General features: G+C 37.6%; 3 protein-coding genes across 5 annotated transcripts; all 3 read left to right on the top strand.

Annotated features, from left to right (window-relative positions):
* The first annotated feature begins 215 nt into the window (after window positions 1-215).
* LOC103438784 ((+)-neomenthol dehydrogenase) lies at window positions 216-3,905 on the top strand. Of its 2 annotated transcripts, none has more exons than XM_008377334.4 (4): window positions 216-363; window positions 927-1,188; window positions 2,989-3,174; window positions 3,282-3,905. In XM_008377334.4, the coding sequence occupies exons 1-4, from the start codon at window positions 287-289 to the stop codon at window positions 3,684-3,686; spliced, it is 930 nt and encodes a 309-aa protein (XP_008375556.2). In that variant the 5' UTR covers window positions 216-286; the 3' UTR covers window positions 3,687-3,905. The 2 variants fall into 2 exon arrangements, with proteins under 2 accessions (XP_008375556.2, XP_017188802.2); XM_017333313.3 differs by having other exon boundaries at window positions 229-363; window positions 924-1,188.
* A 3,359-nt stretch (window positions 3,906-7,264) lies between these two features.
* On the top strand, window positions 7,265-16,723 carry LOC139197333 (exocyst complex component EXO70A1-like). Of its 2 annotated transcripts, XM_070824532.1 has the most exons (12): window positions 7,265-7,710; window positions 8,009-8,104; window positions 8,780-8,985; window positions 10,667-10,927; window positions 11,767-11,905; window positions 11,982-12,194; window positions 12,943-13,148; window positions 13,424-13,624; window positions 13,712-13,811; window positions 14,503-14,612; window positions 14,729-14,875; window positions 16,151-16,723. In XM_070824532.1, exons 1-12 carry the CDS (start codon window positions 7,543-7,545, stop codon window positions 16,266-16,268), a joined length of 1,965 nt encoding a protein of 654 aa, XP_070680633.1. In that variant the 5' UTR covers window positions 7,265-7,542; the 3' UTR covers window positions 16,269-16,723. The 2 variants fall into 2 exon arrangements, with proteins under 2 accessions (XP_070680633.1, XP_070680634.1); XM_070824533.1 differs by lacking the exon at window positions 11,982-12,194 and having other exon boundaries at window positions 7,422-7,710.
* Window positions 16,724-18,353: 1,630 nt separating this feature from the next.
* On the top strand, window positions 18,354-22,253 carry LOC103438782 (uncharacterized). The gene is made up of 7 exons (XM_008377329.4): window positions 18,354-18,545; window positions 18,698-18,827; window positions 19,887-19,970; window positions 20,359-20,398; window positions 20,920-20,988; window positions 21,111-21,220; window positions 21,917-22,253. The coding sequence occupies exons 1-7, from the start codon at window positions 18,527-18,529 to the stop codon at window positions 22,065-22,067; spliced, it is 603 nt and encodes a 200-aa protein (XP_008375551.2). The 5' UTR covers window positions 18,354-18,526; the 3' UTR covers window positions 22,068-22,253.
* The last annotated feature ends 5,658 nt before the right edge of the window (window positions 22,254-27,911 follow it).

The following is a 27,911-nucleotide window of genomic DNA, read 5'->3' as shown; positions in this document are numbered from 1 at the left end:
GAATTAGAAATATATATAAGGCAAAGGCAACCGGTAGAACATATACTAAATTATAAAGGAAACAAACAAAGTAGGAGCTAGCTTAAGTTAGGAACGTGGGTGGGTTTGGTCTTTTTAATTTATTCATGTGCATATCATATGATTGTGCCTTCAATTTATTAATGTCCAATTCATACACTTGCAATTTCTTAATCTCCTTTGGTCTATAAATTCACATTGCTACCATTCATCCTCTCCACCCCCTTCCAATTAATATACCTCCCTCTCTCTCACCCCAACTTAATTTATGGAGTCCAAAGAAGCTACCATCTCTTCTCCTTCTCCTTCTCCTTCTCGTTCCCTCTCCCCAGACCCAACCAGCAGGTAAAAGATAATATACCTTCTCTCTCTCTCTCTCTCTCTCTCTCTCTCTCTCTCTCTCTCTTGCATGATGCATGATAAAACAGTATTTGATTCCTTTTTTTTTTTTTAATTATCACTCTATGCATACTTAGGTTTAGTCAAGTTGATTAGAGTAGTGTTTTTCTTTTTGCACAAAAATTCGAATCCCCTTCCCCGTAATTTAGATGAATTCATAGTATTAATTGTAAAAAATAATCTATATGTTGGTTTCAACCCATTACTTTAGTTTGGTCTCTAACCATTTAGGTTAGGTCTTATTAGTTCTCCTTTCTTTTCTTCTCTTCCTTTATGCGTTTAGGTTTGGTCCTTAACCGTTGCTTTTATGTACTTTGCCATCACTATATATTATTTGAGCTTTTAATTTTAGTAGATGCATGCATGGGGTCATTCAATATTACTGTTGTTTAATTAACTTTCATGCCTTGACTATAATTGAGAAAAAGAAAAGAACAATAATAATAATAATAATGTGGAAGTACGATTTGTTGTATAATTTTGATGGCGGTGGATCGACATCGAAGAAGATGGTGGTCGGAGGACACGGTTGCGATAGTGACGGGAGCAAACAAGGGAATAGGGTTTGCAGTTGCGAAGAGGATGGCGGAGTTGGGAGTGAGAGTGATATTAACGGCCAGAGACAAGGAAAGGGGTGGCAAGGCTGTTGAGGCACTCAGAGCTCAAGGTCTTCACAGTGTAGTCTTCTCTTGCCTTGATGTCTCCGATCCTGCTTCTATCAAATCTTTCACCTTATGGTTCCAAAAAACCTATGCAGTATTGGATATTCTTGTAAGCTTTCTCTATTTCCATTTTAATTACTTTTTTTTTTTTTTACATTACAGTGGAATTATATACCAATTTATTTTATTTACTTGGGCTCCTTACCTTCACGTTAAGTGGTCTTACAACATGAAATTAATAACGTCTAAATTGTTAAAATTCATGGTAAAGTTATACTATAATCATCAAAAGTTTAATTTACAGCTCAAAATTATATCGTTATGGTAATATTATGATATATAATAACACATAATGACATTGTTATTATTTCTTACATTGTAGACGTCATATTACATTGTCCCCATAGTATGTTAAGTGTGCAACCTAATTACATTGCATATTTGACAATGTGATCCGTTCTATATAATCGAATATTGGATTCTTCAATATATATCTGTGTGACAGTGTAATCTGTTCTATACAATCTGTCCATTCTAAACAATCGAATATCTTCAATATATATATATATGTGTGTGTGTGTGAATATCTTCAATATATATATATATATATGTGTGTGTGTGTGTGTGTGAATATCTTCAATATATATATATATATGTGTGTGTGTGTGTGTGTGTGAATATCTTCAATATATATATATGTGTGTGTGTGTGTGTGTGTGTTTGTGTGTGTGAATATCCTCATTATATATATATATGTGTGTGTGTGTGTCACAGTGTGATCCGTTCTATAAAATCGAATATCTTAAATATGTACCTGTGAAGTATATATATGTAATCTGTTAAGTGTATTTAATGAGGGACAAATAAAAGGTCGGTGGAGATAGATATTCACGTTTCTAGAGAACAAACATGGTCAAGTGGATCAAATCATTAATAGTGTCACTAATTATAAGTTTACAGTGAGATCAAGAAATACCTAAATTTACAAATTTCAACTTAAATGGTGAACTGTGGATCCCTTTTCACCAAATCCACCAAGTCCGAGAATTCAGACCATTGAAATTTGATCCAACGGCTACAAATATGGGCTTACTTTAAAAGTTATAATAACTTTAGCCATTCGATCAAATTTCAAGGGTTCGGATCCCTAAACTTGGTGGATTTGGTGGAAGGGATCCGGAGAGGATCCCCTTCCCTGTTTAGTGATTTGAGAACTTCTCTTAATTGGCACGAAATCATAAATTAGGGTTAAGTGGTGAGTCTGAAAAAAAGGAATAGTGCGGGAGATAAAACGAGAGGTTGCATAGACAATTTATTAAAATTTCTATTGATATATAAGTTTGATTTGTGATTACATTTGTAGGCCTCATCACTATATTATTGTTACTATTATTAAATAGGGAATTGTTATTAGTATTCTAAAAATCTCATTTGACATTCTAAATTTTCTATAATTAGAAGAAAAAAAAATACGCTTGTGAGAAGTGTAGAATGAGATTTTTAGAATGCAGTTTCCTATTAAATATTAATGATATTATTTATCCTAATAAATGGAGATGTGCTAAGCCACACATGAGTCTCTCATAATATTTAATATTACACTCACATCACGAGATGTAAGATTTTTCGATTACAAGAGAAAAATAATACCATTATACTATTGTAACATGTGACCACTAAATTATTAATAATTTTTTAGAGAAATCATAAAAGTGGGACAGTTTTTATGTATAGGTTAATTATCAAAAGATTTTTTTTTTCATGTACAGCATTATTATTTACAATATTAGAGAGTGCAAAAAAAAAAAAAAATTGGTGTGCTTCAAACTTGGGGCCTGTGCAATCGAATATTTCGCTCCTCCAAAGCCGCTACTGATTCTTTATATTGATTATAAATTTGGATATGAAGGTGAACAATGCAGCTGTGTCGTTTAACGATATCAATGAAAATTCTGTGGAACATGCTGAGGCAGTGATGAAAACCAACTTCTATGGACCTAAGTTACTGACGGAGGCCCTCTTGCCCATGTTCCGTCGTAGCACCTCCTCTGTTGGTCGGATACTTAACGTTAGCTCCAGACTCGGCTCACTAAATGTAAGCGATCAAAAAATCAAACTTGCTAATTAATATATTAAGCTCACGAAACAACACATGCATGCATTAAACCTCAATCATCAAGCTCTAAATATTTTTTTCTGTAGAAACTGAGAAACCCTAGCACAAAACAACTTCTAGAAAGTGAAAGCCTATCGGAAAAGGATATCGAGGGGGTGGTTAGTTTGTTTCTTGAAGATGTCAAGAGCGGGAGATGGAAGAGCCAAGGGTGGCCTGAAGTATGGACTGACTATTCTGTATCAAAGCTTGCACTCAATGCATACACAAGAGTTTTGGCCAAGCGATATGAGGGGAGGGGTTTGAGCGTGAATAGCTTCTGTCCCGGCTTCACGCAGACATCTATGACTCGCTGTAAGGGCGACCACACAGCCGATGATGCCGCTAGTGTTGGGGCAAGGCTGGCACTGCTTCCTCCTAAGGAGATTCCAACAGGGAAATTTTTTTGGTGGGTTAGTACTAGTAGTAGTAATGTCATACTTTCTAAATTATAGCTGCTCGAGTCGAGTGATTATTACATTAATTTCGAGTCAACTGTATTAATCCGTTATGTGTGAGACTCCATGCTTAAATTTGTGTTAGAATTATATATTATGTGTGACATTATTTATTGAGGCATTTGGATTTAGATGCCATATCAATTTTAGTAGATTAAACATGTTTAGCTTTTAGACTTTTCATCAACAATAACGTTAGTCATGTTAACTACAAAAGCTAGAAAGTGAAAGACCGTGTCGTCTTTTTTTTTTCGCAATACTCACTTCCTCTCCCTTCTAAGGTGCCACCCATCACACCTTTTCTTCCTCCACTGTTTTGTAAGCAACCATTTTTCAATGGCTTAATTGGAGCCTCCGCCCCAAAGTCGGGATCTTTCTCCTCCCAAGGCCTTGTCCTTTGATTTGGAGCTAGATTTTTGTCCTTTGATTTGGAGCTAGATTTAGGATTTTGGGGTGGTTCTTGGTTGTTGGTGGGTGAGATCCACCTTTGTTCGCTTGAAACCACAGTGGCAACAACCTCACTGACATGTTTTGTGGTTGCACCACCTTATGCCTTTAGATCTGATGGGTGCCCACATTTGGATGACCGGATTTGAAGGTTGCGCCACCCTAGGCAACAAAATCTAGCGTTTGCGCCGCCTTGGCTGACCATATTTTTCTTCTCCGCAATCTTAAGCATTTTGACTTGGTGGCCCTGACGCCTTGTATGCACTGATATGTTGGTTGATCGCCTTGGTGACCGAATTGCTCTGTTGGTTCGATCGCCTTAAGCGTGTCAGATATGGTGGCTCCGCCGCTTCAAATTTGGTTGAGCATTGAGGTTGTTAGTGGTCATGGCTTGTTGAGCTGACTAGTGAGTCCCTTCTTGATCGGCGTTGGGCAATTTTGTTGTCTTGTGGTCGTGCTACAACAACGGTTATATGTGGTTTTTGCCTTGAGTGAAGAGTTATGTTGTCTTGTCTATCAACGATGATTTTATGTGCTCTTACTTTTACGCGATGACTTGCTATTGCGTCTATAGTTTTGTAACAGCTTAATATGGTTAATGTTTGTAATTTTTGTATATGTGGTAACCGTTTAGGGTTTACTATTGTCTCTGTTTGAGCAAATTAACTCTAGATCATTTTCTTGATCACTGAAACATTATACCCAGTTGAAGCCTTTGTATTTGTTTTGATCCACTAATGAAATATCAAATTATTGTTTGTTGTATAAAAAAAGGGGAAATGTTTGGAGGAAACATATTGTTGTATAGGGTGGAAGGAATCAGCAAATTGGTAGGTGGAAATATAAAAGAAAAATTTATGTGGACCCAATTAAATTATCTCTACACCTAACTTAAGTATTTTCTATCGGAAAATTTTTAGAAAATATGATAATAACACAAGAAATCCAATGATAGTAATCATAAGGAAAATCATAACATCAGTAGTATACAAGATTAATATAAACAACTAGAGAGAAAGTTAAAAAAAAAAAAAAATTGCAGATTGAGATTTGCATAAATGCAATGTCCTAAAGATAAAATTTCGCCCATACTCTTGTGCTTGTAGTTCGGTAGGCGTCCATCCCAGGATTCAACAATCTATAATCCAAAGTCAAAGCACTTCAATTTGCCGTACTTTCAAGACACGACTCAGAGTTTGACTAACAAAGAATAAAAGACATAGGAGAAAACTCTTCTCTTAATTATTTAGAAGAGTGAGATGGTTGAGTTTATATACAACTCAAACCACCTTTTTTGAAACATTGTGACTGTTACCTAAAATTCTAACGAACATATGCAACTCATGAATTTGAATTCAACTATAACTCGTGATTATAAATTAAGCACAACAACTATCCAGTAGTTCTAAGCAATTAATATCTCAAAAATCATATTTATCAAATGAGGTACTCAAGCAGTAATAAAACTGTGGTTCCCATTTTCAGAATCCATCCCAAGTGCTAGTGGAATTTTCCTTGTTTTTCTCCTCTCCCTCTTGTGGATACCCTTAAGAATGGGAACCACCATGCTCTGCCAGTGTCGGCGTTGAACGTGGCTCCACTCTACAACATGTGGCCTCTTTCGAGATTAGTAATGGATCCAACTTTGCATAGAGAAACAAGTTGGAGAGAAAGGAGAAAGATAAAAAGAGACCATCAAAGTGGTCGTTGTATTCGCCGGAACGTACCCTTTTTTTTCAGGTTGTGGTTGATGGAGTATGAATGAATTACTTTTTCTGGTTTTACCTCCCAATTTTTTGTCCATTGATCTTCCTCGATCCATTCAATCCGAAAGCTTAAACAATTCAATCGATCCGCTAGTTGAAAGTTAATAAAGGTGTGTGAGAGATAAAAAATTGTCTGTGGATAGCACAAATTTTTTTATTAACATAAGAATGCTACTAGACTCACCCTAGTGTCTTATTTCTCCACCCACGTTATAATCTCACCCACTACAAAAAATTAAAAAATTGAAATGTTTTTTTCCCACCAACTATTATTCCTAAAATAGCCTTTATATTGAAATTGTTTTTTTTTATTGAGTAAAACGAAATCTACAAAGAAACGATTCAATTGATCAAGATGCACAACAAGAATCACAGCTATACAATTTTACTTACATTTTACACAATTCTCAGCGTCTTCTCCATCCTTCAGCATGCCACCCGCCCCAAGAACACTGTGTTCCACTTCATCTGCACCTCCCACCGCAATCGTTATGTGGATTGGACAGACAAGCCTTTATCCTAGTTTTCAAGGCTATTTGCTAGTACTGACAACAAAAACAAACAAATCAAATTAAAAAGGCCAAGGGTACTGGGGACTTGATTTTTTGAAGATTTAAAGAGGTGGGTTGTTCTAGAAGATGAGGAATGATGAACCTATCAACCTAGAGAGTAGGAGTTTTTCTTTTCTTTTATCTTAGATATCATTTTACAAGAGAGTAAAATTGGCACTGTTCTAAAAATCCCCGCCTAGCGCCGCCTAGGCCCCGCCTAGGCGCTAGGCCCCAGCCCACCGCCCTGATTAATGCCTAGGCCCCAACCCACCGCCTAGACCACCTAGGCACCCGCCTAGCCCGCCTAGGCATCCGCCTAGACCCGCCTAGGTTGTAACTCACTTAGACAGAAAATACATAACTTTCATTTTGCATTTTGTTTTTTTCCAATAAATTGTAAAAGACTTGTTGCATACTTGAATAAACAAACATTATATCCTTATTTCACATGTTTTCATTATGTTCCAATACTTCATGATATATATGCATTCTATTTTGTAGTTTATGATGAAATTATATATATTTCAAGTAGAAGTAGACACTTATTTACATGAAATATGATAGATTTACTTAAATCCGCCTAGGCCCCGCCTAACCGCCTAGGCGCTAGGCCCGCCTAGCCGCTAGGCCCGCCGTCCGCCGTCCGACTAGCGCCTAGCGACTTTTAGAACCTTGAAAATTGGTAATAAATTTTTTATTAAAAAGTGAGCAAGAAAATAAGACAGTTGAGTGAATGTATCAACACTCTTAACATAATTGCGAAGTTGGAATTTAAAGAAATAATTTTTTTCAGTTGGGTGTGGGTTGAAATATAATTTTTCCAAATAAAAATTCTTGTTGAGAGGGAAAGAGAATGAGAGGAGACTCGAGAAAACACCGTGTCCGGAAAACACAGCGTCAGACTGCCGGAAAGAAAATGTCTAACTGTCAGTGGGGTCCACCATTACCATCTCGCCAACCTTTTAACTATTAAAAATCAAATTAAAATTCAATCCTCGTTCTGTCTTTGCTTTCCTCTTTCGTTCGGAAACTCTGCAGCAACAACGGAGGAGGACAAGGGCGAAGCAGATTCAAACAACAAGGACAAGGATGGGTGTTGTGGCCGCCGCAGGAGGCGGCGATTCACTGAGCGCCAGAGCAGCCACGATGAGAGAGTCACTGCAAAAGAGCCAGACCATCACTGACAGCGTCGTCTCAATTCTTGGCTCCTTTGACCACCGCCTCTCCGCCCTCGAAACCGCCATGCGTCCTACCCAGGTCGGTCCCACCCTCTCATCATCTTCTTCTTCTACCTTTCGTTTTCTGTTCCTAGAACATCTAAACAGAAGCAAGTTCGGATCGTTGCTTTTGAGATTGACTTGGCCTTTTACTTTTTCTACAGAAGAGTAGCAAATGTAATATGTGTGTGTGTGTATATATATGTATGTATTTTTCTTCTTCTATTTCTTAGTGACCAAACGGCGGATCTCTCGGATTTTGACTTGGTTTCATAAGCTTGATCTTAGTTTTGTGTTTTCTTATTCGGGTTGGCTTGTCTGAATTTTGGATTGTGCAGATTAGAACGCATTCTATTCGGAAAGCCCATGAGAACATTGATAAGACCTTGAAGGCCGCCGAGGTTATATTGGCGCAATTCGATCTTTCTCGTCAGGTACATTTATCATTTCTAAGCTTTAACTTGTAACAACTTACACACAGTAATTGTTAGTTAGCATATCTAGAGAAGCATGTCGCTTAGCTTCCTTCGTGTTTCGTGGAATTGATCTGTTGGCCTTTGATTGTTTGCAATTTCGCCGTTTACAATGAATTGCGCCAGTTTGTTCATCCAGGATTTTGGTGCTTACATACGACGAGCATTGTTCACTTTTTGGTTCCATTGTAAGAAACGAATTTGATTTTTGAGAACGTGACTAGATTCGGCAGAAAAACTATAAAACCCTGGCTGCTGGCTACAATGTATTTTAAGTGGGATTTGAAATTACTAGTTCCACATAGTTTGTTGAATTTACAATAATCTACCTTACATTTGATTAGAGTTATCCACGCTTTATAGCTTGCAAGAGAGGATCTTACCTTACATTTGATTCTTTAGTAGTTGTTGGATTTTTAATAATCTACCTATCATTTAATAATTCTTTACTATTTCCAGCAGTAAAAATGCTTATTAGAGTTTTAATAGCTGGGATATTACCGTATGACAGTGTTGTTTTAACCTTATCTTGCCTATGTTTGTACCATTTCACACATGTATTCTGTACCCCTTATGTCTGATGAATAATGTTTTCCCATTTATGGTTGTTGATTTCATTTTGATTTCAATTTACAGGCCGAGTCAAAGATACTTAGAGGGCCACATGAGGACTTGGAAAGTTATCTAGAAGCAATTGATCTGCTAAGAAGAAATATACGGTTCTTTAGTAGCGCCAAAGGCTTTAAGAGTAGTGATGGAGTTCTCAGTCATGCAAATGGTTTGCTTGCTAAAGCTATTTCAAAGTTGGAAGCAGAGTTCAAGCAGCTGTTAGTGTCTTACAGGTTTGTATTTGAATGCCAACGATGCTGTTCTTCCGGTGCATATTACTACCTTTGCCTCCATTTCAGTTTATGCTCAACTTTGCTTCATGTCCTGTTTGTCTGTGTTTTGTGTTGGCATTGGAGGGTGGTGTCCGTTATTTTGTTTTTCTTTTGTCTAATTGTACAACCTTCGAACAATTGAATTTATTTTATGGGGAAACAATCATTTTGTTTCTATAGTTTGACCTATTCCCTCAAATGTGTCATTGTAGTTTCAGTTGTTTCAGTTGTTTCAGTCAAGTATCCACAGTTAACTACTTACTGGTTACGGTCGAGTCCTAAATTATATTTTTTTCAATCTTTTTGATGGTAGAGTCATTAGTGCTGGGGTAATAATGTCCAAGAAAAAAAATGTTAAACTATTAAAGGAAAATCTAACATTGAATTCGTGAATTAAAATCTAGCATTGAAGAATTACATCTTCTCCAACTATTGTACAATCGAATCCCATCCAACCACTGGAATCCCAAATCTAATCAACGCAATCCCAAACCCGTTTCTTTATTGTAACCACTAGTTAACACAGGTGCTTGTTTGAAACTATTTGAATTACAGGGATTGTGAGTCTGTGACACAGAGACGCGATGCTGTGGTAGGGTGATATGAAAACTCTAAAAACTAGGATACGAATACGTCAAATAGAATACTATGCATACTTTAAAAATGATTTTAATTAGCAAATTTCTACCCATCATTTTTATATAGATACCATTAGTAATTTTATTTCAATGTTCGAACAGGCTTTCTAGAAACAATGTGAGAGGAGAGAATGATGGGCCACTCCACCTCCGTAATACCTCTCATGGTTCCCTTTATGTAGCTGTTCAGTCCAGCACTTAGTAGATATTCTGTAATATTTTGCATCATGTCAAGAATTTTCTTAATTTCTGTTGGTTTAGTCACCACATGTAATGTCACACTTCTATTTTTTATTTTTTCTTGGGTTGACCACACATGGTAGGCACAACTTGACAGTATTGAGACTGGTTCCAGTCCAGTCTCGAAGAGACCCTTCCCTTTCGAGGGATCCGTCCCTTTTCTTTTCCACTTCTTGTTATAAATAAGACTAAGGAAAATGAAATCTGTAGCCCCCTTTTCTGTTTTGTCGAACCAGGAAGGAGAAGAAAGACTCAATTGGCAGACTAAATTTTCTTTTAAAATTATAAATTGACCTCAAAGTTCCTAAAATTATAATCCCTGTTAGTGCCGTAACCTTACCATATCTGGAACGTATCTCTACCTATCCATACTGTACCCGAATGTCAACAGATACTTCAATTTCTGTATACGAAATTTATATCGGGGCCGTATCCATATGGGATACTCACCCTAAAAACTTTGCAGTATCCATGTTACATAGACTGAGACCCAATTGAATCCAATGTCAAATTATGGAACCAAAATGGTCATTTCCATTAACATCATTGTGTATTTTAGTTTTTATTGCTCCACTTTGTGATAAAAGGTGACTTTTCTTTGGGAAATTTAATGTTTTGTGCCTTTGCTTTTATGAGGCATGTTAATTTTGTTAATGACCTTCAGATAGGTTATTAGGTCTTCTATTGAACTGTAACTGCGCTTTTTTTTTTTTTAGAATTGAATTGTGCTTCATTTACACCATATATTTGTTTTTTTATTTCAGCAAACCTGTGGAGCCTGAGCGCCTTTTTGATTGCCTCCCAAACTCGCTGCGGCCATCCTCAGGATCTCCTGGGAATCAGGGTGATTATAGTGGCAAGAATCCTTCATCCAATCACCATCCTGAACACCACAACAGTAACTTAGAAAATGCTGTCTACACACCTCCTGCTCTGATACCACCACGGGTTCTTCCATTGTTACATGATTTAGCCCAGCAGATGTTTCAAGCTGGTCACCAACAGCAGTTGCTAATAATTTACAGGTAATAAAAGGTCATTCTCTGCTCTTCATTTATCAATGTGGTATGTTGGTTTTTCACTTCCTACTCATGACAACAGGTTATTTCACGTTTTCATATGTTGGGTATAAAGTTATTTAATGTTGGTGAATCTCAATTTTTATTTTTTTAATGACCAGAAGAGAACTGACCTATGTGTGTGGACGCTTCCATAGAACATTTTCCATGTTGGGCACCCAAGGACATGACACTTGTGTTGTGTCCATGTGTCGAAGCCTTCTTTGTATTCTTGGAAATAATGCAGCTTCATATGCTAGAAAACTTAAGAAGGCATTGATCACTTTTGCCAAGAAAACTGCACTTAGTTATTGTTGTCTTAAATAGTTTGGTAAATGGTTCTTTTACAAGCAATTGTTTTCTAAAGCACTGATAGTTCTCCAAATATGTGAATTTTCACAACTGTATCATAATCTTTGCATCTGGACTTTCAGAAAACGCATAGGGAACACTATGCCCATGTCAACACACCAAAAACATAGGAGTTAAAGTTTTCAAATCCTAAAGAAGGGTTATTGTGATTGTAGAGGTGTCTGTATGCTATTATGCTTCAATCTCATTTGTAATTTCTGCTGTCCTCCCTAGGTGCCTAACCACACCATTAATATTGAAGCTAGCTTCAGATCTTGTATTTGAATTTTTATTGGTTACTTAAAGTCTACTTTTCCATGCATATAGTAGCGGAATTTGTATGGACTATTATTTTCCAATAGTGCTTTACTTATATGCGCTTCTTTGAATCATATCTTTTTCGGTTTAAATTTGGAATATATTCTATCAATCTTTATCTTGTTTATGTTTTTCAGGGATGCCCGTTCTTCAGTTTTGGAAGAAAGCCTTCATAAATTGGGGGTCGAAAAACTTAGCAAGGATGATGTTCAGAAAATGCAATGGGAGATTTTGGAGGCCAAGATTGGGAACTGGATTCATTACATGCGTATAGCTGTAAGAACTTTATGGAATCTGCTCAGTTTCATAGATTATCTGTGTTTTTCTTCAACATCTAACTGTCCTTGAACAGGTCAAATTACTCTTTGCTGGAGAACGGAAAGTTTGCGATCAAATTTTTGAAAGCTTTGATTCTCTCAGTGACCATTGTTTTGCTGAAGTTACCAGAAGTAGTGTTTCAGTTCTACTTAGTTTTGGGGAGGCAATTGCTAACAGCAAAAGATCTCCGGAAAAGTTATTTGTACTTTTAGACATGTACGAGATAATGCGGGAGCTTCACACAGAGGTTTGAATAATTTAACAAATTTATAAAGATGCACTGGGTATACAATATGAGAAATTGGAGCTAAGGAGACAACACAATTAGGGGTGCCCCTTAGGTGCAGTTTCATCTCTTGATAACCTGAATTTTGTAAGGATATTGATTTGTCTAGAGCACTTTGGACGTTAGGAATTCATCACATCTGGTAACATAGGATCATTAAGTATATTAGACAACTTTGAGATCGAGAATTAGGGGATTTTATTTTAAGATTTATATTCTCTTGTTTCTTTCCCAGATGTGTCTGCTTAAGATACAGATGGCTTTTGTTCAAATTGTCAATCACATCCATATCAAATTAGATATTTTTTTTTTGTTTCCGTTTCATCTATATCAAAATACTTGGTTTCATTGTATTTTGACCTGATATTTGTTTGGTAATCTTTCTTTTAGAAATGGGTTATAATCTTTTGTTTGATTTTGTCTCAGGATATTACTATACAGTTAGGGCTTCAATACTTTAGGATGTCCATGATGCTTTATTTTTATTTTCATAATTGGAAGAATTAGTGTTATCACTTATTTCACTCTGTACACTCGGTGGCTGCTTAAAATGCAATTTATGTAGAAAATCAAATTTAATATAATACTTTCTATTTTGCATCAACGTGGTTTCTAGATCACTTCAAACTTGCCTGTTGTTGAGAAAGTAGGTAGCTTGATGGCGGGTGCCAGATTCATGCTTTGAGTTGATCCCTGAATTCATCTGCAGATTGAAACAATCTTCATAGGTAAAGCTTGTGCTGAAATTAGAGAATCAGCTTCAAGCTTGACTAAAAGGCTTGCCCAGACCGCAAAAAAGACCTTTGGGGATTTTGAAGAAGCCGTTGAAAGGGATGCAACGAAAACTGCTGTAACTGATGGCACTGTCCATCCTTTGACAAGCTATGTGATCAACTATGTGAAGTTTCTTTTTGAGTAAGTTACTTTTCCTAGTCCTGTGGTCTGACAGTGATGCTCTGTGGTTGGATGATCATTCCTCTAACATGCCTCATAGTTTCTGTTGAAATTTTTCTTTACGCTGCTTAGCTCTCGTATACATTAATGCATAGGATACATACTTTTTTGGCCAATCGACCACCATATGTTTCTCACTTAGATTTGAGGTTTTAACTGTTAGATAGGTTTTTTATGCCTATTTCTTAATTTTTCATTAAACAGCTTTTTAAGTTGACCAAAACTATATTTTGCAGTTACCAATCGACATTGAAGCAACTTTTTAAAGAATTTGAAAATGGGGATGAAGATGGTTCACAATTAGCCGCTGTCACGATGCAAATAATGCAAGCTCTTCAAACCAATTTGGATGGGAAATCTAAGCAGTACAGAGATCCAGCTTTAACTCACCTATTTCTCATGAATAATATTCACTATATGGTCAGATCTGTGCGGAGGTTTGTCTCAGATATGTTTTATTTGACTTTTGGTTTTAATGTTGCAAGCCTATTTTATGTGGCACTCCTGTTTCAAATTGTGTTCAGATCTGAAGCCAAGGATTTGTTAGGGGATGATTGGGTGCAGAGACACCGGAGAATTGTGCAGCAGCATGCAAATCAATACAAAAGAAATGCTTGGGGAAAGGTGCTGTTTGTTAACATAATTGATTTGTTGCCCAATTGAATCCTGTGTGATCTTTCCGTAATTTACCTTAGTTTTTTTCATTATAGGAAGTTAGGAACTTAGTTCTTGCTTTTTGGGCTGTCACTATTTGTATTATGATTGATGTTAATCTTTTAGCATTTCTTTTATCTTTTAAAAATGTTAATAATGGAGATAAAATTGGTTTACAGACCTTCGAAATCCACAAATAAGAAAAAATTGATGACCAGTATGATCGGGTTTTGAGATATTATATTGTCATTGTGATATTAGACGTATTAGTACCCCATTGAGGAGTTAGGAATGTAAGTATTGTATAAACTGGTAGACACGTGCTTTCGTAGTGTTGTGTTTTGATTCTGTCGTGTGTGGTCTGGTATGATCAACCATTAGTTTGGCATGTTGATTCCTATTATAAGAAATAACTCCCTTTTTCAAATCCATGACCAAGGTGTTTTTTCATTACATTTGCACAATTATGGCCTTTCTTGGAAAATATGGATTCTCTTTTCCATAATGCAGTGATGCAGAAGCTGCTATACATATATTAATACTGTCAGCATGTTCATTTTACTTGGAAGTATTTTTCTCTTAGTTTACCAAAAAATAAAGTATTTTTCTCTTAAACAGTTTTTCACTACCTTCTGAAATGTTGGTGTTATCCTCCGTGCAGATTCTGCAGTGCCTCACCATCCAAGGCTTGACATCATCTGGAGGTGGTAGTTCAGTAGCTGGTGATGGAGGAAGTAGCAGTGGAGCTTCAAGAGCAATTGTTAAAGATAGGTTGATCTCAACTTCTATCCTATCATACACTTAAAATTAAAATTTTATTATCTATCGATTCATGGATTTACTTTGTCATCAACATTTTGACCTAGCTGAAATGTATTCCATTTCAGGTTCAAGACGTTTAATATCCAATTTGAGGAACTTCATCAAAAACAATCGCAGTGGACAGTTCCTGATACTGAGTTGCGAGAGTCACTAAGACTTGCTGTTGCTGAAGTCTTATTGCCTGCCTACAGATCATTCTTAAAACGTTATGGGTGCGTTTTCATCATCTTCTATTGTTTTTCATGCGCTTTCAGCATATGTCCTGTATATATCCCTTTAAGAATCATAAACATTAAGGCCCGTTTGATAACCATTTCATTTTAGTTTTCATTTTTTTTTTCTGCATAGAGATAATAGGGAATGTATATGTAGGAATGAGGGATGAAGGGTGGATGAATGGTGGAGGGAGGGTGGAGGGAGAAGTGAAGGAAAATGTAGGAAACAAAATCCAGAAATGAAAACCTACTAAAATTTGGTTTTAGTTTGTAGTGTTTATTTTTCATTTCTTCCACTTACTTCCCACCACCCATCCTCCGCCTTTGGTCATCCCTCATTTCTCTCTTATATTTCTCCTCTATTCCTAGCATTAAGTGGAAACTAAGACTGAAAAATGAAATGATTGTCAAACGGGCCAAAATCTCAGTAATTAGTGTTATAAAGAGTAATTTTAGGAGGAAAAATAAAAATTCTGAAACGGAAAAGAAACTAGATTGCCTAACAAAGGTAAATACATAGACCAAATTAGCTAAATTGAAAACTCCTACTACTTTGGCTAAATGGGTAAATCACATTGACCATTTTGACATTTAAGCCTTGTAATTTATTAGACCAAACTTGATACTCTGGCTCTGGAGTCTGGACATTAAGTCCTCGTTGGGTCTCGAGGATTGGATTGGAAATAAAATAACCCACTATATTCAAGGGATGTTGAAGGTAAAGTTGAATGATTTTTCATTTGAAGGGAATTAGAAGGAGATTAGACATGAATGAAACTTAACCCTTCCAATCCTACCATTTTTGGGGGACTGGAAGGAAGAAGTTTCCTTCTTGAGTAATCTATGTAATTCCGTGGAATGAAAAATCATTCACCTTTACCTATTATGTTAAATATAGTGAGGTCAGTCATTCCAATGCAGTACTAGAGACCAAACGAGGCCACAACTACCATAGACACTTCTCGCTAGACCCAAAAGACTTTATTTTTAGATTTGGACACGGACTTAGTCTTGAGCTTCAAAGCAGGACATCTCTTATCTCACCATGTTGTAGATACTCTCATCGTTTATTCATTTATTTATCTTTGGAACTTAATCGGACAATAATTCATTTCGGTCATTCTGGCCGAATGATATGTAACTATTGTTTTTTAATTGGCCTGGAAATCATCTCAAAGGTGTCATGTTTTTATTTTCACCTTCTCAAAATATGTCCAAGTGTGAGTTGAATCTATGGGTTCCAAAATCTTTATATTCTGTTTTGTCTCACAGGCCTCTTGTTGAGGGTGGGAAGACCCCCCAAAAGTACGTCAGATACACAGCGGAGGATCTCGAACATATGCTGGGTGAATTCTTCGAGGGGAAGAACGTGAATGAACCCAGGCGGTAGATTTGACTTGTCTCTTGCTCTTTCTGGCTCTGTGATGGTTTTGCCAATGATGTGTACTATCGGCTTTGGTACCCTGTGGAACGCTTGTTGCCCTTCCCGGTGAAAGTTAGCATCTAAATCCCTCCATGGTTTCAAAGGATTTCTGTTTAGGCGGGTAATGAGCTCGGCATCCATCTGGAAAACGAAAAATATAGATCTGTAGATGTTGGTTTGGTGCTTTATAGCACACTGAATAAGAGGAGTCTTTCTACTGTTCTACATATGCTTGTATAGTCCCCATGGCCCGGCGGCATTCCAAGTGCATATTTGTAATTTTACATAAATGGGCTGTCGTATTTCAGACCAAATTAGGGTCATTTTTTGAATATTTTCAAAACCCACCACCGTCGGCAAATGTTATTTTTTGAGCAGATTTTAATGTTCTTTGAGGAATACCAATGATTTTGTAAAACCCAGTACGCTTGCATGTTTCTGTACTGCTTAATGGATTCCAAATCTACCACGTCATAAATTTAATTCTCATAATGATTTTACGTGAAAAAATTGACATCGAATTCCGTATCATTGGTAGTGTAGTATTACCACGTCAATCACCTTAAATAATTTAGATGGTTGAATCGGAAATTCATTTTAATGTTAAGTGAGAGGTTTTAGGCTCAATTGTCGTCAAAGGCTAATTTAAATTATATTACTGTTAGCTCATTGTGAGGTTTAGCCAATTTTCTCACTCGTTTAGTGTGGATAATATCGTTTATTAAATTAAAAAAAAAGGTCGGAAATCCTCAATTGGAGACAAAACTTAGGTTACACCATTGTCCCGACTGCTGAGGCTGCAGCGTTGCATGCGTGATTCTTTGAACTTTGTTCCCCACGGGAAGTACAAAGACATCCTTGTTGAAGCCGATTCAAAACTTGTCATCGACATTATTTCTGGACGTTGCTCTCTTCCTTGGAGACCCAAGATGATTGTTATCTACTTTTAAGTAATAGGATTTAGGGTTGAATTTCATAAATGACTAGTTCAAATCAAATTATTATGACACGCTTATTGTGTGGCTTTAAAATTTTCAATCCTTGGTATAAATATAGTAAAACCTCCATATGGTATGTTTGTCTATATATATATATATATATATATATATATGGTCATAGTGTTGGGATTATCAATTGTACGAGGGTAAGGTTTATATCATCCTCTTTTCCTGTATTTTCTTTTTCAAGAAGGGTAGAGTTTATGTCCCCCTCTTTTTCTTGTATTTGGTTTTCTTGTTTTATGAGGAGTAAAGTTTATGTTCTCTTGACTAGTCGTAACTTTTTTTAATATCAATAAAATTCTCTCGTACCTTCGAGGTTCCCAATAAAAATAAAAAATAAATCAATTGTATGACTACATAGTGGTTATTACTTAAATGTGAATGTATGTATGAGTTTGTCTTGATAATTCAGCCTACCAAATAGTTGACTTTATAAATAATATTCACCTTTTCATTTCTTAGAATCAATATTCACCGTCCATTTCTAAAATTACTGATGAAAAATGATGGATGCAATGCTTCTTTAACACCAAAAGTTGATAAAGCGCATTAAACATGCTTCAGATGTTTGAATTGCTTTAGCTTTAAATATCGTTTGGGTTAAAAAACAAGAAGGTGAACTTGTCGACAAGTCATTATGTGTCTGCAATCTCAAATATATGACACTAATCCTAATGAATAAATCATCCCATACAACTTCATAAAAATATTTTACTTTATCTTAAACTTTCATTTGTGAAATTACATTTTTTTGGATTTATTGACAAGTAGGCGAGTCCTTTAAAACAAAATATAAAGAATTATATGACGTATCACCGATATATATAATACAAATATATATATATATATATATATATATATCTTGGTAGGTGGCATGAAGGAGAGTACGGGTTGTACCTTTCATCACCTGGTTGGTTGCATGAATGGCTAGTTGCCAAATGATATTAGAGTACTGGTTGTACATTTCATCACTTGGTTGGTGGTAATAGCGACGGGTTGGCTAATAATTTTGGAGTCCTATATATATATATATATATATAGTTGTAATAAAAAGAAGAAAAAAAAGAAGAGAAATGGACAAGGAATGGCCACGTTGCGCGCCATGAAGCCACGATTGTTGTTTGTTGGGTTGGCTGAAGTCGCTGCTGTCTCTTCTTCTCAGTTCTCAGTCTTGTGTTCTTCTGAAACTATCACCTCACCTGTTTCGCCTTCTCATCGGTCGCCATGGAGAAGCATCCACAAGGTTTCATTTCTCCTTTTATTATTATTTATTTATTTCTTAATTTGTCTGACTCTCACTGAATTGGGTTTTTCTAAAATTTTCCTTCCGTTGCTGGTTTTTTTATTTTTGAAGTTCCATATTTCTTAATTTGTCTCAAATTTTCATATATGAAGGAAATGAAAAGGAAAACGAAGGGAGTCAGAGTCAGACGAAGAAGGAAGGCAAGTGTGAATTTATTTCAAGAAAGCAGGACGGCGTTTCAGCTTCTGTTCATGATGATATCATTCTTCACATTCTTAAACTGTGAGTCTCTCTCTCTCTCTCTCTCTCTCTCTCTCTACCATCTTACACTAAACAGAGAATTTAAGCATTTCGGTTGTTAGCAACAGAAAGGTTGCTCTGTTTTGACTGAAAGGTCACGGTTCTTTGAGTTGTGAATACTGTTCTAAAAATTTCCGCTAGCGCCGCGTAGGCGCTAGGCAGTTGGCCACCGACCGATTAATGCCTAGGCGTTTAATAATTAAGAAAGGCCACCTAGACCTGCTGAGGCGCCCTCCTAGACCTGCTGAGGCGCCCTCCTAGACCTGTTGAGGCGCTCTCCTAGACATCCTAGGCACCCGTCTACTCACGTCTAGACCCGCCTAGGTTGCGACTCACTTAAACAGAAAATAGATACCTTTTATTTTGTATATTATATTTTTCGATAAATTGGAAGAAACTTATTGAATACTTAAATGAACACACATTATATGCTTATTCCTCATGTTATAATCCAATACTTCATAATACATGTCATTCTATTTTGTAGTTTATGATGAAATTATATATATTTTAAGTATAAACAGACACTTATTTACACGAAATATAGATCTACTTAAATCCGCCTAGTCCGCCTAGGCGCCCACCTAGACCCCAGCCCTCCGCCCGACTAGGTCTTAGCCCGCCGCTCGACTAGTGCCTAGTGTCTTTTAGAACCTTGGTGTGAAAACAACCTCTTTGCAAACTTGCAAAGCAAGGGTAAGGCTGCGTAGAGGTTCCACGGACTCTCCCAAAGCAGGGAGCCTTGTTGACTTTGGTCGCCCTTTTATTGTTAGCATGTTGAGACAAAGCAGGTTTTCAAGCTGATGCTTGTATATAGCCTGACACAGTAGAAGGTATTGCATTGTCAATCCTACAAGTGGCTTACTTCATGCATGATCAATTAAATGGGAAAAACATGATTAATTTGAAGTGTAAAAGTTACAAGGTGATCATTTTCCTGTACAACCTCCATATCAAATTGAATTCAATTGATGGTTTTATATTTCTTTTTTCCTTTTTTCCCGGCAAATTGGATGACAAGTTTGTTTTGAATCATTTCAGATACGGGTCCTGTGCAACGCCTTCCGACTTTGAAATCTACTCTCCAAATGCTTCCTTTGAGGACCCACTGATGTGCGCTCGTGGGTATGTATTAGCAATTTGGCATCAGGCAATTTATATGGAATTTTTACATTAACTATGCTAGAATTTCATTACTTAGTGTACTCGTGACGAAATCAAGCATTTGCCTATGGGGCTATCCATGAAACGCCTTGGCTTCGCCTTCGCCTTTTGAAACATTACATCCAATTTGAAGAGGTAGAGGGTATATTCCTTGTTGGTAGACCAATCTTCCACCAAAATATGAGCTTGTTTTTGTTGTACTCGATCGAAGCTCAGTACATGGGATGTAATGTATCACCTTTTCAATAAGCTGGTTCATTGCTAGATCTTGTTGCTTCATTAACTCTGTCAGACTGAATTTATAATTTACAATCTGTGCATTACATTATCTCTATATTTCTTTTGGCAGGTTGAAACAGATCAAATCGGCATTTTATTCACTTCCTAAGGTCCTGTTTCCATGCGGAATACAATGTTCATTTTTTTTTTCTCGTGTGAAATTCTTTTGGGTATCTTTTAAATTCAGTGACAGTTGATGTCATGATATTGCTAGAGCCTTTGAGCATGCGAAGGCTCGTTGGATTCGTTTCTTTTGTTTTTTTTTTCCTGTTCTGGTTCAAATGGTTTGTAGTGTATCGCCAACTGTAAAAAGAGATTGACATTGAAAATTAGCTTGGACTAAATTTCAGGATTTATATTAGAGATTGCCTCACTGAAAACCCGAATTGTTCGTTTATATATAAAAGTGTAGGTTAGCTTGAAATGAAAAGTGATTTGGTTTGAAAGCCAAAGAATAATTTGGCTTAAGCTAAGATAGTATTTTCTCCATGAATGACTGGTTTGAGCGTTCTGGTGTAGCGGTTAATATGACGGCGTTGCTGTCTTTCTTCTTGCTGTAAATTTGTGATCACTGCTGTTGAACGTATTGTTCCACATTTTAACAGCTATGATTTGCCTTCCTATATTTCAGGTCTTTAGTGAATCAAGAATTGTGGAATACAGCGTCAAAGAAAATATAGTTTCACCTGGAAATCACGAGGTCCGGAATTACTTTTGCAACTCTCATCCATTTTCTTTCTGTTTGATCTTTTACCATATGCTTTTGTTGGGTCACTGTGTTGTGACAAGACCTAATTAAAAGTTCCTGTCAATTGAGTCCAGATATGGGTTGATAACAAGCAACACTACAAGTTCATGGGGAAAGACATAGATATGATATCCCTCATCAAATTGTCTGTTTTGGAAGGAAAAGTCGTTCGCCATGAAGATTGGTATGCTCTGCAAGCTCTAATATACTCCAGTCTTACATTTATTTTTTGGTATATTTTGGTTATGCTTTCTTCTGATTCTCTGATGTTATGTGCAAAATGCATCATAGATATCGAGTAAGATGCATTTAAATACGGTGTAATATGTTGTATATGTGATTTTGTTTTATGATCGATCCCTCCCCCCCCCCCCCTCCCTTCCCTCTCTCTGTGGCTGCGCATACCACACTTGCTAAGAGCTTGAATGCACAGAAAAACCTGACCGCGTGGTAAGTTGTATGAGTAACATGCAGATGCTGTATCAATGTAAACCAAACTTTCATCAATGGAATATAGGTAGAAAGTTGTTCATAAGGATTTACTTTTAGAACAGAGGTCCTAGAATTTTTTACCGAGCTGCTCAGTCTATTCCTTAAGAGTGGTGAGTATTCATCGAAGCATGGGGTTTTACAGTCACATAGTCTGTCTAAGGATCTATGTAGATCACAGATCTCTAGTTCAGTGTGAGTGGAGGGAAGGTTCAAAACTATTGCAATAATTTAGTGGAGGGGAGTTTCGAACCGGAACGCGTGGATGGAAACCCAACACCCTATCCACTAGGATATTGGAAACGTGCCCCAAGAATTCATTCTTAAATCTGCAATGCTATTTACAGAGATTTTCGGATGATGTTTGAAATTGTACGTGAAATATGTGTAGGTGGGACAAGAAGCCTCTTTCAAACAGAGAAACGGTGAAGGTACCGCTGCTTGGCCGGATTTTGGAAATGGCTCGTAGGGGCTCAATGCTGGCAACTCATGTTATGATGGGGTTTGGGAAGGATCCACCCAATTCCACGCCTACAAAATGACTTCGCATATCAAATTAAGACTCATGTTTGTATAATATTGTTTCCTTTGGGTTTGTGAATGCGTGTCCGCAATTTATCTCCTGTTAAGAAGGCATGTCAACAGAAACGTTAGAGCTCAAAACCAGCACCATTGCATGCTTTTGTAAATATATTCTACGGCATCAAGGATTCCACGTATACGCCAAAGTTGCTACATGATTCCGTTGAGGGATACTTCCAATAATTTTGTTAAGGGACACCTAGTAATGCTCATTCTATAACTTTTTTTCAACAATCTAAACCGTTTATAATTTAGTACATCATTCATAAATTATTTTGCAAAAATATTAATAAATCCAAAATTATTAAGACATTCAATTGTAAATAAGAAAATAGATGAATACGGTTTTTCAAAGAAACATTATAACAACTTCTAGTTAATCCAACAGTCAAATGATTTTGAATTTGGTGATTTTAGTAGAATATAATGCTCAAATAATAAACGGGACTTGAAAGTATTGTTAGTGTTGATTATTAGAGTAAGTCCACCTATAGCCCAATTAACAAGGCAATTGGGTTAAATTGCCCTTGGCCCGGAAAGGGCCCCCCCGCCGTCCACTAAGAGCACTTCCACTATTGGATTGAGCTCGGTGGACTATCCCCATTTGCAACCCAATCGTCTCCCTTTCTTACTTCGGGCCATTCGGGCAATTGGTCTAAGGGGGGCCAGTGGGAAAGGGCAGGCTGCAGTCCAAGTCTCGAGTGCCTGAGGGTTATGTGATGCAAGGCTAACGTCAACCACGCTCTGAAAAACATTTGCGTTAGGCGCGTGTAAAACACTCATACGTAGGGGTGCGTCACCAACAAGATTTTAGGCGGTGGGGCCCGCGGTTTGAATTCTGATATGTTATCGTTACTGGGTGCCACAAGGGGCACCCTCAAGGCCATTGGATTTTAACGGCTATTTTTTCTAGACCGTTGGATTTCCAACGTTCAAAAAAAATTTCAAACCTCCCTTAATGGCTAGATGACTTGGCACGATCTCAGCCGTTCGATTCCAGATCAACTGTCCACGTTTTCCGACTTTAAAAATTAAAAAAAAAATGATATGTTATTGTTATGCCACATGACCCAATTTGGAGGGTTAGATTTTAAATTTTCTTTAATCCAACGGCATAAATTAATTAAGTTAATAAAAAATGTTAAAAATTAATTAAAAAATTCAATTTTTTTTAAATTGATTTTATTTTTCTATAAATATCTTATCAAAATCTATCCTCAAAAAATTTAAATAGATTGTGACATGTGGCACGACGTGATTGGTTAAAAATCTTATTGGAAATCTATAACGACACGTGGTGAGACGGAATTGGATAAAAATCTTATCGAAATTTATCACCAAAAAATTGTACTTTCAAATAATGACACGTGGCATAACTAGACCGGTTAAAAATCCTATCCAAAATTACAAATAAAATTATTTTTAATTATTTTATAAAATAAAAATACTAATATTTAATTGTCTATTGTCATGACTATTCAGTTTAGAGGTGAAGATGTAAAAGACAATTACTGTTCATTAAAGGCAGTTACTATTTAGTTGGAGGGGATTCAATTGCCAATTTCCCTAGGGGACCTTTCCACAATGGAAGTGCTCTAAAGAGGAGGCAATTGGAGGAATGGCAGGTGCATGTTGGGTTGTCGTGCCAATTCTCACCTAGACTTGGAGAGATTTTTCAGTGTAACCGTCACACAAGGTGGTACACCACGTGTCATTATATAAATGATGGGTTATGTGTGTTAAAAGGTTAATAACTTAAAAATTAAAATTTTCCACCACTTGTATAAAAACACGTAGTGTAACTCCGCCGTGTAAGTTTATCTTACATTGCCGGTCCCAAGCCCGGATAAAGGAGGAGGGGGAGGGCGTCAGGTAGTCGACAGCCGGCACTCCATGATCACGTCGAATCCTTATGAAAATGAATCCAGAACGAAATTGTGCTAAAGCTAGGGCGTCACCCGTAAGTGGCGCGCTGTGTGGCCCGAGCACAGTGATAAGTGAGCAAGGGTCGCTGTATCTCCATCGGCACCCGGATGCAGTGTTAAATGAGCAAGGGGGCTATAGAAACTTCTTTTCGAACGACTCCACTCAAAGTTGTTTGGGAGCATATGCTCCTATCAACTTTACACGGGACACACAAAAGAAGTACTTTGATCCTATTAGACGGGGAAGGGTGAAGAAGCTAGGACAGAAGGGTAGAGTTCAAGAGAGCAAAATGCGTTTAGGAACGTGGAATATAGGAACCTTGACGGGAAAATCTATGGAAGTAGTAGAAGTTATGGTGAGGAGAAGGATAAATATTATGTGCCTACAAGAAACTAAGTGGGTTGGTCGTAAGGCAAAGGATCTAGAAAACTCAGGGTTTAAACTATGGTATTCGGGCACAAATAGAACGAGAAACGGTGTTGGCATCATCGTGGACAAGACCTTGACACAAGATGTTGTAGATGTCAAGATGGTAGGAGATAGAATCATGGCAATCAAGATTGTAATAGGACAAGAACTTATCAATGTGATTAGTGCGTACGCACCTCAAGTAGGGTTGGATACGAGTTCGAAGGAGAAATTTTGGGAAGACCTTGGAGACTTGGTGCAAGGAATTGCTCAGACGGAGAAGTTATTTATAGGAGGAGATTTAAATGGACACGTGGGCAGGGAGACAGGCAACTATGGAGGTTTTCATGGTGGCCATGGTTTTGGGGAGAGAAATGAGGATGGGGAAGCTATCTTGGATTTTGCAATGGCATATGATCTCTTCTTAGCCAACACCTTCTTTAAGAAGAGAGAAGAACATGTGATCACCTACAAGAGTGGGTCGTCAAAAACACAAATAGATTTTCTTCTAATGAGGAAAGGGGATCGTATAACTTGTAAGGATTGCAAAGTTATACCAGGAGAGAGCGTGGCTAATCAACATCGCTTGTTGGTGATGGATGTACATATCAAAAGAGTGAGAAAAAAGAACAAGACTTGGAAGTGCCCAAGGACTAGATGGTGGAATCTAAAAGAAGAAAAACAAGCCATTTTCAAAGAGAAAGTAATCACCCAGTGTGTGTGGGATAGAGAGGGGGAAGCTAACCAAATGTGGGATTCCATGGCTAGTTGTATCCGAAAAGTAGCAAAAGAGGTATTAAGAGAGTCCAAGGGCTTTGCCCCACACCAAAAGGAATCTTGGTGGTGGAATGAGGAGGTACAAACAAAGGTGAAGGCTAAGAAGGAATGTTGTAAAGCCTTATACAAGGATAGGACCGATGAAAATGGTGAAAGGTATAGAAAAGCGAAGCAAGAGGCGAAGAAAGCTGTGAGAGAAGCTAAGTTAGTGGCTTATGACGATATGTATAAGCGACTAGATACCAAAGAAGGAGAGTTGGATATCTATAAACTAGTTAGAGCAAGGGAAAAGAAGACAAGGGACCTAAACCAAGTGAGGTGCATCAAGGATGAGGATGGAAAGGTTCTTGCTACAGAGAACGCGGTTAAAGACAGATGGAAAGGTTATTTTCATAATCTTTTCAATGAAAGACATGAAAGGAGTGCTTCTTTAGGGGAGTTGAGTAACTCAGAAGAGTGTAGAAACTACTCTTTTTATCGTAGAATCCGGAAGGAAGAAGTGGTTGTAGCTTTGAAGAAGATGAAGCATAGAAAATCAGTAGGCCCAGACGATATACCAATTGAAGTGTGGAAAGTTTTGGGAGAGACAGGTATAACATGGCTCACTGACCTTTTCAATAGGATTTTGAAAACGAAGAAGATGCCAAATGAGTGGCGAATGAGCACTTTGGTGCCTATCTACAAGAATAAGGGCGATGTACAAAATTGCATGAACTATAGGGGTATTAAGCTAATGAGTCATACAATGAAGCTCTGGGAGAGAGTCATTGAGCATAGATTGAGGCAAGAGACACGGGTTTCGGACAACCAATTCGGGTTCATGCCAGGGCGCTCAACCATGGAGGCAATCTATCTCTTACGAAGATTGATGGAAAGATATAGAGATGGGAAAAAGGATTTACACATGGTCTTTATAGATTTGGAAAAAGCGTATGATAGGGTCCCAAGAGACATTCTTTGGAGGATTTTAGAGAAGAAAGGAGTACGAGTAGCATATATCCAAGCTATACAGGATATGTATGAAGGAGCAAAGACTGCCGTAAGAACTCATGAAGGACAAACCGAAAGCTTTCCCATAACTGTAGGATTACATCAAGGCTCATCCTTAAGTCTTTACCTTTTTGCGTTGGTAATGGATGAGTTAACAAGACATATTCAAGATGATATTCCTTGGTGTATGCTTTTCGCAGACGATATAGTGTTGATAGATGAAACTCAGGAAGGGGTAAATGCAAAGCTTAACCTTTGGAGAGAAGTGTTGGAATCTAAAGGTCTTCGCCTAAGCCGATCAAAGACAGAATATATGGAGTGCAAGTTCAGTGCAAATGGAGGCCAAAACGAGTTAGGGGTGAGGATCGGAGACCAAGAAATACCAAAGAGCGACCGTTTTCGTTACCTAGGATCTATCTTGCAAAAGAACGGAGAATTAGATGGAGATCTCAACCATAGAATACAAGCTGGATGGATGAAGTGGAAGAGTGCATCCGGCGTGTTGTGTGACCGCCGTATGCCACTGAAGCTCAAGGGAAAATTTTATAGGACGGCAATAAGGCCGGCGATGTTGTATGGCACAGAATGTTGGGCGGTGAAGCATCAACACGTACACAAAATGGGTGTAGCGGAGATGAGGATGCTTCGTTGGATGTGTGGGCACACGAGAAAGGATAAGATTAGGAATGAGGATATCCGGGGTAAAGTAGGAGTAGCCGAAATTGAAGGAAAGATGAGAGAAAATCGGTTACGGTGGTTTGGACATGTGCAAAGAAGGCCTACTGACGCTCCGATTAGAAGATGCGACTATGGGACAGAGGTTCAGGGCCAAAGGGGTAGAGGAAGACCTAGGAAAACTTTGGAAGAGACCCTAAGAAAAGACTTAGAGTACTTGGATCTAACGGCGGATATGACACAGGACAGAACACAATGGCGTTCTAAGATTCATATAGCCGATCCCACTCAGTGACTCCGATTTTCCAAGTCTCCAACCGAGAAGTTTTCCTCACTCGGGAAATTAAGGGAACACTACCTCAACCTACATGCTCCACTCACAAAGCTTCAACATACAAGCTTCAACAAAAGAAAATTCAAAGAACTTAGCGAAGAAGGCTTTGGTGTATTTAACACAATACGTTGAAATGAAGGAAAACTTATTTATTGATATCCCCGACAAGTTACAAATATGTACATATACTTGAGTCAAAATAAACAAACAAGAGGGAGCCTTCACAAAGGTTGCTTAGGAGAAGTCTCAGCAGTCGGTAGAGCCCCAGAAAGAGAAGACACCGGAGGGGGATCATTCGGAGCCGCAGTACTAGACAAAACCCTCGAAGGAGGAGGCATCAGAGGTTGATCATTTGGAGCTTCATTAAGCGGTACAGCCCCAGAAGACGAAGGCAATAAATGCCTTTGGAACAAACCCACAAATCTCTGATGATCAAGTAAAACCTGACCATCAGATTCCTTCATCTGGTCAAGCTTCCTCTTCATGTTTGTAGCATAGTCATGTGCGAGCCGGTGCAACTGTTTATTCTCATGCTTGAGCCCTCTAATCTCCTGTTTGAGACTCATCACTTCAGCTGCCAATGATTCAACTTGGCGGGTTCGAGCAAATAGGCGTTGGGCCATATTAGACACAGAACCTGCACACTAAACACTGAGAGCCAGAGAATCCTTAACAGCCAACTCATCAGACCGTT

Source organism: Malus domestica, chromosome 07, assembly GCF_042453785.1.
Source record: "Malus domestica chromosome 07, GDT2T_hap1".
NCBI lineage: Eukaryota > Viridiplantae > Streptophyta > Magnoliopsida > Rosales > Rosaceae > Malus > Malus domestica.
Note: the sequence above shows the minus strand (reverse complement) of the source record. Positions and strands in the feature narration are given on the sequence as shown.